We start from the raw sequence: 11,702 nt of genomic DNA, 5'->3' as shown, positions 1-11,702 counted from the left end.
TCTTGTTCCGTTTTTGTTGTTCGAATGTAGGCTTCGTATTGTCCGCATTTAGCACCCAAAGGGTAAAAAGGTAAATTTACTCTAACTTATCATATTTCATTTTTTGAGTTATTCTTCATTCATTTCTTTTAAACGGTTGAAAAAATGGTTACTTACGATTCAACCCCTTAAACTATTGCTTATTATCATATAAACCCTTTTATTTATTTATTTTTAACACTTTAACCTCGTCGAAAATACCCAAATGACCATTCTACCCTCAAGTTCATCTCTGTCTTTTCAAACAAAAAGACAAGTCGATGTGTCATTTTATAAGATATTTTACATAATTACCGCTAAAAAAATTTAAATATTATATTTGCCACAAAATTATTATGCTCTTTTTTAAGCGGTCCGTCGTATATGAGTGTTGCTAGGTTCAAATTTCAGTGGCAGCGGTTTAGTTGGAATATTATTAAATTCATATTTCTCTTCAAAATAATTTAATAAAAAAATTAAGCTATCGAGCTCTTTCAAAAATATTATTTTATTAGTTAAAAGATAACTTACCAAACTTATTAAGTAAAAAAAGATTAGTTTACCGTTGCATAAATTGTTAAATTGATTTAAAAGTTGTCCAGTATTTTACCCAATATTATATATTTATATATATTAAATTATATCTTATTTTATGTGAGATTAAAATTATTAATAAATCTTTTATACTAAACTTGAAGAAAGAAGTATTTATTTACATGTATTTATTAACATTAACATAATTTATTATGAATATTTTATTACAATCAAACCATAATGACAATTCCGAACGAGTCACAAGATTCTAATAGGAATTATTAAATTTTAAAGGTTACAGTGGCAATTATCATATTTTAAAATATTTCAATGACAATTACATAGAAATAGAAATGAATCTATGTGAAAATAGTGATAATTCACACAACTTAAATGTAATCATCCAACCAAAAAAATATATAGAAACGAGAATAAAGATTATATTACTCACATTTTCGGTTGTTTTATACAAAAGAATCTTTGTCATTATTTGTCCCTTCAAGATAAGTATGGCAGCTGAATTTAGGCCTCCACCCTTGAAGTACTATCACTATTAAAACTGTTTATTGTATTTTAAATATTTGCTATTTGTAGGCAGGAGACTTAAAAATTCTTTGGGGTTTGCACATCTCTTTCAAAGATAAAGTTTTTTATAAAAACTTTGCTAAAATAAACTGTCCACCAATGATACTTAACATTCACTTAGGCTCGTCAATGAAATCATTCCTCATTTGTTTTACTTTTATTCTCTTGTGTCTTAGTTGTGGGACTTGGCCCCTAATTGGTTTGGCATAACCGGATCAGAATATCTTCAATAGGAACATGTGTATTGGCTATCATTTATCATTTAATGTGAGCTTATTGAAAGACAAATTTTATAACATTCTCATTCAACGACCATGTGCTCGCTCACGTGCCACATAGCATGCATAATGTACATGCTACAATCCAATTCATACAAGCCACAATAAACCATCAAGTTATTACTATCACACAGATCACACAGAAATAAATCTGTACTTAAAATAATTCATCTCAAAAATCATACTACATTCCACATAAATATATTAGCATATAAATATCCTAACTCATACTAGAATACTATATAATCGAGCAGAATTGATACAAGCCTCAATAAACCATCAAGTTATTACTAATACACGGATAAAATATAATTCAAATATATGATATACAAATCACATCTAATATAATAGAATATAAATATATACAATATTAGTACAATTCAATTTCTACATAAAATATCTCTTATACTATGTCACTTCTAGTATTTCCATATAATATTTCTAATAGTACAATCATAGATAATTTTTTTAAATATAATAATGCTAATATATGATGCGTGCCGGTTATAACCATGCTATGACAATTTAAAATAGAACCACATATAATACATAATGACCACTCAATAATCATGTATATAAATATATCAAAAAATTAACGCATTTCTTAATATCTCAATCATTAATGTTAATTATGAATGACAAATCATACTAAACCTACTATGCACGACACACCCCTAGTATTCAATCTCATAATCCTATCTAAAAATCTGGAGCATATAAGTTAGGGATATATTAGTCATAATCATACACTATCATATACTAAGGATATATCAACATCCATCCAAGTAAGTACCTAACAAAAATTAACTAAGGATAACTCACCACATATGCCATAGCGAACGGTACTTAAAAGCCTCACCAGCATCGTTGAAGTTAGTGAATGAGCCCCTCCCCCTCATCCAGCCCACCGATCGCTAAACTCGGTGGGCCATAAGCTGCGTCAGCCTACTGAGCTCACAAAAGGCCAGCAATTGCACACGCTAAAAGTGTCACCCCTTTAAACCAAAATAAGTGGATAGCGAAATGAGGAAGTGAGGGAGAATAACCCACTAATGACAACAGTTCACTAGTTTTGGCCATGGCAATGATAGCCTCGGCAGTAGTCTAATGGTGGTAGGGGGTGTAATTTGGAGAAGAGTGGCAACGAACCGAACTCAAGAAAGAGCCTTCCCCCTCTCCGTCTAGCCTACCGATCACCGAACTTGGCTCGGCCGACCACAAGCTGTCGTCAGCCTATCAAGTTCACACAAGGCCAATAGCCGCATTTACCCGAAGTGCCACCCCTTTAAACCAAAACAAATGAATGTTGAAACGAGAGAGTGAGAGAGGACTCACCGATGACGATGGTTCATCCATTTTGGGCATGCAACGACCATAACAACAGTTGGATGGTAGGTTCTGGGTGTAATTTGGAGAAGAGTAATAGGGAGTGAACCACAAAGGAGAGAGAAATAGAGATGGGAGAGGTGGCAGCCAACTGCTCAAGGGCTCGGCCATTCGCGCATGCGCAAAAGGGAAGGGGCTTAGGCTTGCCGTCGTGGAGAGGGGAAAAGAAAGATAAGGGAGGGCCCACGTGGCCCTCCCCTCCTCGACACTTTTTTTTTTGGGTGAGTATTATATACAAACTTATATAACTTTTTTCCTAATACCGCATGATTTATCGATGCCGCTAGAATTCGAACAGGAGTGTCCTCATACAACATGACACTATTTATTATATTGACTTAACACTAATGGAATAAAAATCGGTAGCTATAGTAATACTTTATTCTTTCCATTCTTGTGTTCTCTTCCTTCTCAATTTTCTAGCTAAAAATATATTGTCATTAGCTATAGTAACCCAACACTTTAAATTTCTTTTCAGTCGAGCAACTTCTTACATTGTATAGTGGCACTAGTTTAACTGGTACATCATTAAAAAAAAAAAATTAAAGTATATGTTTTGAGTACTTGAAGCACTATATATGAATTTTTATGTTTCTTCGTTTTCTGAAATTTAGTAGGTTGGAAGAAAAAATAACAACTAATTCAATCTGTAACATAAGAAAAGGCCAGGCTTGTATACAACAAGCAATAACCAAATGTTTAGATTCTATAGTGGTCAAAAGGAAGTATATATATATATATATATTACCGTTACACCCTACCTTTTAATCGTATCCAAATCCGCCCGCTTTTTTGGATTTATTGTCTAACAAGCATCTATCATTAAAAGTTAAGATGATGATAATAATAATAATAATAATAATTATAAGCACTGTTCCATACCAGTAAATGTTGCTCAGAGCACCAACTAAAAGTTGCCAATCGAATTACTACCTTTGTTTTTTTGGCGAAGAAGTTCGCATTTTTTGTTAACGGAAGTACATTAGCAAAGGAATAATTACAGCCTGCACTATTCCATACAAGTATTTCAATCATAAACAAATTGCCAAACACCTACCCGAGACCCATTTTGTATCCATGAAATAAGAGAAACCAGTGGGGCTTTAGCAATTTGCATAACTAAAAGTCAGAAATGCTTCACAAAAAATGTCCACCAGTCGTTACTTACTTCTACAGAACTAATGACAAGAGCAAAATAATCAATTTATACTTTTCAAACGACCCTAATCCTCAGCAAAGCAAAACCTTTTAGCAACTTTCTCCGGTGAAAGAAACCTATGCTTCAAAAGACCAGAAGAATAGTCTAACTGCAAAGAGGTCATTAACGTGGTTTGAAACCGGCGCGTAAAGCTCCAATCTCCTAAAGAATCTGCTAACATCTGAGAATGGAAAAATCCAGGATTTTGAAACTCACACAGGTATAATGTAAAGGTGCCCCCATATTTTCTCACGTTATTCTTCTACTTTATGACTCCTCATTTCTTATTATATGAAGCAGGAAGACTTTCTTGGCTCAATCATCACAATATAATGATATGTTGGTGAAATATAATTGTGAATTACTCCCTTGTAGCTTGTTTTAGCTTGCGGCGATTGAATTGTCCACAATAAGAAGCTTCTCAGGACTGAACGGCCCCTCTTCGCTATTAACGATTCGGCTTTGCCATCTTAGTTGATCTGCAGCTCTCTTTACCTTCAGTACAATATCAACATGGTCTCGGACTATCACAGCCCCATCAGGACGAAGGATCCGATCCATTTCAAGCAAGATATCAAGAATGTCACACCTGCAGATGAAATGACAACACAATGATGAAGAGTATTGTGTTTTTTCTTTCCCACTGTAGAAAATTGAGATCATAAATTGGGTCACATACACAATGAACTGCTACTGACACAAGCTAGAATATGACTTCAATTTTTCAGCTGGACAAATATTGAACACACTATTAGAATGATACAGAACTTTCACTCTTAGACTGTCATGTTCTAGTCTGTTTAATGGCAGAAACTAAAATTCCATAATTATTTTTAAGTGGCTTCACTTTGGTTGATTCTGTGTGTAAGCTCTCTTGTTAGTTCCATCAGTCAATCTGCCAGAGCTAGTAAACTTTCTGAATGGCTAGCAGTATCTCTTGCTAACCCTTATAAACATCTTATGTTATTGTCATATGTGTATATCTTGCTTCCCCAATGGATGTGTACTATTAAATGAAGTACTGAACCACTTACTTAATTATCTCACCATGTGATATGGAAAATGGGTTATTTGCAAGATTCTATGATACATGTCAGCCACCACAGTACCAAGGGATAATGGGAGTGAAGTCCTGTGCCAGATCCAGCGCTGAGAGCCCCAGGGCAAGTTAGAAGTTAGGCCCCTGACTTGAAATATATCTAGGTCCCTTGACCCAAGCCACATCACATACCCACTGCCTACACTAGTATGGACCAAAAACTACATACAAAGATCTCAACTAATAAATTTCAAGTCGTCTGTCCTTAAGATATGCATTAATTTCATCAGGACAGGATACATATTAGGCAGAGGCTAATTCTGCTGTCTGATGGTGAAATTTGCCAATTACATACAATACCACCCAAAAAGACTAGCAACTTTAGGCAGTGCACCACAAACTGAATCAGTTGCAATAACAAGTATGAACTTCAATAAAGAGAATCAGCTCATATATTATGTAATGGCACAAATCCACATGTAAATAAAGTATCAAATTTTGTAGATTAATTAGCTAATGCTTCTCTCTTCTATCATTTTGATCTGCATCACCAACACATAAAAATACTAGATAATGAGAACTATTGATTTAAGATTTTAAGGAGTAAAAAACTTACTTATCCATATACAAGCTGAATATTCCATTAGCATGTATGAAATCATATGTACGTGGGTAAGTAGAGAAAGCCTCACACCTGCAATTACGAGTAAGAAATTCAGCAAATTATATTCCCTTAAAAATTTAAGCTGATGGCAGTAGTGGAGTTTACAACAAAGAAATTGATAATGATATCACGAAGACAACTTCGTAAGTTTATTTGAAAATTTTGAAACATCTAAGATATCATGCAACTGAAAATAAGACAGAAACTACAATTCTATAATGATTCTTAGTATTTTTTCCTCTTTTTTTTTTATATTACCTATGAGAGTGCAAAACAACATAGATCTGTTTCTGAGGAGTCCAAAGATACTAATATAAGGATGTGTATGACTTAATTTATAAGTGGAAAAGGAACAAGGAGATGCTTCTATCATCACAAATCTCATGAAACATGAATCTTCTTTGGGAAAGTCTCTTCTAAGATATTAGGGAACTGCAATAGAAGGGCCTATATGTGCAGCAGAAGCTATGATATATTTTTTGAATAGTTGTAAAAAGAAAATTGTTTGTTAGAAAAAGTTAATACCAGTCCATGTATGTTCCAATGAGTCCACGTTCAAAAATAATGCCAAGAGTATTGTTTGTTCCGACTGCAGGAACTACATTCATAACCCAAACAGGATATTTGGATAGGGCAGCAGCGAAACCTCCCAAACCAGCATTCATGTCCATAATATTTCTGTATTTACCCTCTGAGAGAGCAGTGAGATATCCACCATAGCGAGAAATGATCTTGCTCCAAACCACACTATCATGATTGTAATCATTAACAGTTATCCCCTCTATGCTTCTTCTGGTTATCCTCGGTGGCACTGCATTTAATCTTCTAGGCCACTTTTCAACAGAACCACCAGCTACATCTTCAATATCATCAACCTTTGGAAGAGGAGTTATGCACAGCTCCATCTTCTCATACCTGTTTTTGCAAACAAGAAAAATCTCTAGGAGTTCTATCCAGAATCAGCTTAAGATTATGAAATGCAGTATAAACTAGAACCATATATACACAAATATCTTCCTATGAATCATAGACATGGAATTGGTCAGGACATGATAAGGATATGCCACCAAGACAGTCCAGGAGAAAGGAATACAAGACGACGATCATACAAACATATGGCTGCATTGTTCACACATATATGACTAAATTATTCATATGAAACATTAACTGCTATATGATTTGCAAAATCTAGGGGTAATAATGCCGATAAGTGACTGTGAGCATTAACATGTTATTAATCATAGTAAATTCCTTACCATAAACAAGTCAAATATAAGAGTTATTTAACACTGTTATTAACTGTTCACGAGATAGAGAAACAGGATAGGATTAAAACAAATTTAGATGATTTTAATTGATTAGAAGAATGACATAAATCCTGGTGCAAAAGCGAATCAATTTATCTTCCACATTCTTAGATTAACGTCCAACATGTTCATACTAGAAGAAAATATCATGAGACACCATCTTTCTAGAGCTACACTCAAGAAAAGAAAAGGACAAGAATAGAAGCTTCTTTCCAATTTGTTGAGTTAATCAGGACTCCCATTGCTCTTAACATGACAGTGTCAATCCAATTTTCACAACCCAACTCCTCACCATCAATCCTTAATTATCAAAGTTGTGTCATGCTTTGCAAAACTTTTCATTCGAATTAGTTTTCATGTACTATTATCAAAATCTTACTGGTCTTAAGAGCAAACAAAATATGAAACAGCTAATATTTTATAGTTTACATAACACACATGCTTACGATGGGACAATATTTTATAATTACTTCCTCAGAAAAATATGAAATATCCACATACTTAGACTAGAGGACAAAATTAAAGAAAACAAGAGTTGAAGGCACTATGAAGATTAGAAGGGAGTGCAGAAAAAGTGCTGCTTGCAGAATCTTTCATCCAAGGACCAAGGAGAGTGACTTTCTCCCTTGGACAAAGTGGCCTAGAAGTACATGCAATAATAATACCATCAAAAGGCATAAAATACCAAGCAGAAGTATATGTTATGTCTTTGTAATTAAGGCCACACTAATTTTACTAAAGCAAGCTAGGACTGAGAAAGTATCTTCCCATTGCATATAGAAAAAGTATATGTTCTGCTGCACAGTAATGCAGCAACAATTGAAGATCAGGTTTTCTAACCCAAAGGAGAGGTCATAGTGGATAAGAAGGATGAGCTAGAAAGTTTTTAAATCCGTTTGATGTCCAGAACAACAAATATCTCCAACTGTGCAATCAAAAGATCAGAAAGGTTTATAGGGAACTCGTCAGACAAAATGGTCCGCGGAAAAAGCTTTTGGAGCACTTAACAGCTCTAATATAAACAGTAGGACAAGTTATGGGCTTATAGCAAAGAATTCTACATATACTACATTAAGTACAGTCAGATAGCTAAGCAGATAAAACAAGGGGAACAAGAAACACCTTACCAAGCATTATCTGGGTCAGTTCCTGCACAGAAAGATGGGGAATTCAGAGATTTTGCCTTTTTGGCACAGTGCATATGATTAGTGGGCTTTCGCCATACTGCAATGGAGCCCTTCTCTGCAATCTTCTTCCAACAAAGTCGTTTAGCAAGATCCTCTATAGCTTTTTGCTCTGCCTGTAGATCCTCACGTGTCCGTGCCCAACCCTTATACATAGTTTTCCAACTGATAGGTGGCCCAGACAAAACCCAATAGCCACCGGGACGGAGAACCCGGTCAATTTCCAATAAGTACAGCCCATCTGAAATCAGCTATAAAAGAGAGTTAGAAGTAGCATGTTGCTATGTACTTTTCACTTTTCACAAGAGGAATCATCATCCTAATTATCGTAAAGATAAATGACTTCTTAGGACAGACCAATTAAGCAAAGAAAAAGAATTCCAAAATATTTGGTGTTTAAGAGGAACAAAGTTATTGCAAATTTATAGTTACACTTCTACATGAACTTACTTGGGTTTCTAGAAGATATGAATTTGAACAAATGCATTACTTCTTACAAGATATTAAAAAAAATCAGTAAGAAACATCGTGTATTGAATAATAGGTTGTCATCCTTCATCTTGAATTTCTATATCTTAGGCAACTCATGGATCTCAGCAAGTTCCATTTTTCAAGATATTATTGCTTAAATAAACTAAACAAAATTTAGAAGAGAATTGTGTGATAAAACAAGGTATGCAGTGCAATTGTGCAAAGGTAAATCGCATCTACCATGACCAGTCCACGGCACCAAGCATCTCGCACAGTGAACCATATCAAAGGACATAGATGGATATGGTAGCCTGTGAATACTCAAAACTCCAAGCATAGCTGGCAATCCACGTTCAAGGGCAAACTGCACCTGAGCTTCATGTACATCTCTTGGTGCAATGGACATAGTCATTATTTTATAGTTCAATAGATGTCCACCAAAACTTGCAACCTGCATAGGAGTCAGTACAGGATAAACATTTAGAAATAGTATACTCTAATAAACTACAGAAGATGATTACAAACTAGTGGGTTGACACACTCAAGAATAAACAAATGAACAACATAAATTGCCTCCCATAAAGAAAAATGAACAGCTGAATGTTATCAATCTGACAGTTATGGCATTTATGCAGTACAAAATGAAACCACATATGATAATTTCCTTCAGCATGGAATACATAGGAAGAGGTAGGCTACCTTTGAAATTAAAGAGGTCTTAATATTTCCTAATAAAAAGATGTGGTGGGTAATTTTAATCAAAGGTCATACAACTAAATATGTTTGACACTATTCGAAATATCTAGAAACCAAAACCCTGTTCTTCTAGTGTCTTTTAGTACACATAAGTGTATGTAAGATGATCGTTAGTATAAGCATAACCAGAGTCTTTACCTCAGTATAATCAAGCAGACGAGCACACTACCAAATACTAATTTGCAATGTCTATTACCTCGAATGTCATCACAAACTTTTTGATTTGCTTCTAAGTTCTAACTAAGTACTTGCATCAATGCTAGCATAACCCTCCTTTTCTCATGAACTCTTCATACAAATATTAACATCTTTCCATCATTCCATCCCATAACCTCCTGTAATTTTATTTGCGTAAGCCAAAACTATCTTGAAAAGTTAATTATTACTCTCTTTGCAAGTGCCGACTTATGTAGCTTCTACGCTCCAAATTTTTATGCTTGTCTCAACTTTTTAAATGCGATAACATGTGCCCCAATCTTTTCACTTTTCACCGCATTCACAATTAAATTCTATATAAATGATCCTAGCTTCTTAACAAGACACAAATATTGAAGCAACTATTTTATGTCATAATTGTCTTTAGGTTACTGCATGCATACAACACATTAAAGCATTTAAACACCACTTAACTCGTCCTATTCTGCACTAGTCCCACTGCAGTTGTCCATTTAATTTGAAGGATGAGGAGGATTCACAATGATGGCATGCAAGAAGTTTCTATCCAATAATTTCAGGTACTTTCTATTGTCTTTCCCAATCAAGGGAACAATACCGGTAGATGACATGCAAAATGGACCATAATGCATCTTCCTAAGTTTTTGGTAGTAAGCCTATAGATGGCAACTTCAATAGAAAGTTGAAAGTTCACCGTCACATACTAACTCAGGGCTCTCAAGATGTTTTGATTCTTTTGATCACATTCCATTATATATATACAATGCAATTCCACAAAAAAATTTTAATTGTGACTCTGCATCAAAGAAGTAATTTCCTTAGATCTGAAATGATTCTGAATACTCCAAAACAGATACCCCATACAGTGTGGGAATATGCATTCCGTATGGAAATATCAATTTAAATCATTATCCCTGAAACATCTTGATCTAATGTGAGATCAGGAAAATATGCAGCATTTCGTGTGCTGAGGTCGTTACACTAATGCTCATGCTGGAGAATCCATCAGTAATTGATGAATACCTCCAAGTGGAAGAGGATCCGTAAACAAAATTAACCAAGCAAATAACATCAGAAATCTCACTATCAGAACACAAGCGAGCACTTGTAAGAAGCCAAAGCAACAGAGAATAAATCTATGAGCTAACAGAAGAACCAACTCACCCCACACCCGACGTCGAGCACCGTCCGGACCTCCCCGCTCTTCAACGGCACCAGCTTCGCCATCTGGTCAACATACGACTTCACTCCATTCACAAACGAAGTGCCACCCCCGGGAAACACCAACCACTCCCCCTCGACTCTGACCCAATTCTGCACCTTCTTGGCCTCGCTGAGCTTCTTCGACGGCACGTTCGCGAACCACGCCCGATCCCGGCTCTCCGGCCACCGCGGCGTGGTTTTGTACCCCGCCGGCCTCGGCACGCGGCACCGCGCCCTCTCCTCGGGCCCCGGGCAGTGCCGCTCCCGGTGTTCGAGGTCCCTCGTCGGGAACCGCCTCTCCCGAGCCAGGTCCTGGCACGGGCAGTAGTCGGTGAAGTTGGCGGCGCAGAAGGGGATCAGGGGAGGCGAGAAGAGGTCCGGATCGGGCAAGGGCGGGAAGGCGTCGGCTGCGGCGTGGTGGGGGAGGAAGTCGAGGCCGGCGGCCGCGGTGGCAACGGACACCGAGGCGGAGGGGGACGAGGAGTTGGGGAGGCAGGCGGGGGTGGAGAGGACGGAAGGGATGGAAGGGCGGTAGTTGGAGTACATCCCAAGGAGGTAGGAGGAGACGGAGAGGAATGCAGCAGCGAGGATTAGGGTTAGGGTTTGGCGGTTGGGGTGGGGTAGGAAGGAGGAGAGGGCAAGCTTCGGCATCTCTAAGCTCTTTCAAGTGGGGGTGTTCCAATTTCTTCTACTCTTTGAGCTCTCTTCTCATTTTGGATTAATACGATGAAAAGGGTGGGAGAACGAGCGAGGAGGAGAGATATATTTGTACTGAGAGTAGTTGAGCGTCGTCCTCCTTGGCAGGGAATGATTGGTTACTAGCTGGCTATTTTGCCGGAGGAGACGGTGGAAGGATCATGACTCCACGGCACGGTGGGAGTACTAACTTTTGACTTGTCTAAGGA

At 36.8% G+C, this 11,702-nt stretch overlaps 1 protein-coding gene across 1 annotated transcript; it reads right to left on the bottom strand.

Moving 5' to 3' along the window:
• Window positions 1-3,730: 3,730 nt before the first annotated feature.
• Window positions 3,731-11,702, bottom strand: LOC140768399 (probable methyltransferase PMT19). The gene is made up of 6 exons (XM_073108662.1): window positions 10,759-11,702; window positions 8,905-9,115; window positions 8,137-8,434; window positions 6,228-6,617; window positions 5,655-5,732; window positions 3,731-4,588 (listed from the first exon to the last, which is right to left on the bottom strand). The coding sequence occupies exons 1-6, from the start codon at window positions 11,446-11,448 to the stop codon at window positions 4,381-4,383; spliced, it is 1,875 nt and encodes a 624-aa protein (XP_072964763.1). The 5' UTR covers window positions 11,449-11,702; the 3' UTR covers window positions 3,731-4,380.

The sequence above is a fragment of the Typha angustifolia genome, chromosome 10 (assembly GCF_048772165.1).
Source record: "Typha angustifolia cultivar Huaian chromosome 10, ASM4877216v1, whole genome shotgun sequence".
Taxonomy (NCBI): Eukaryota; Viridiplantae; Streptophyta; class Magnoliopsida; order Poales; family Typhaceae; genus Typha; species Typha angustifolia.
The sequence above is the reverse complement of the archived record's forward strand: the minus strand, read 5'-3'. Positions and strand labels throughout refer to the sequence as shown.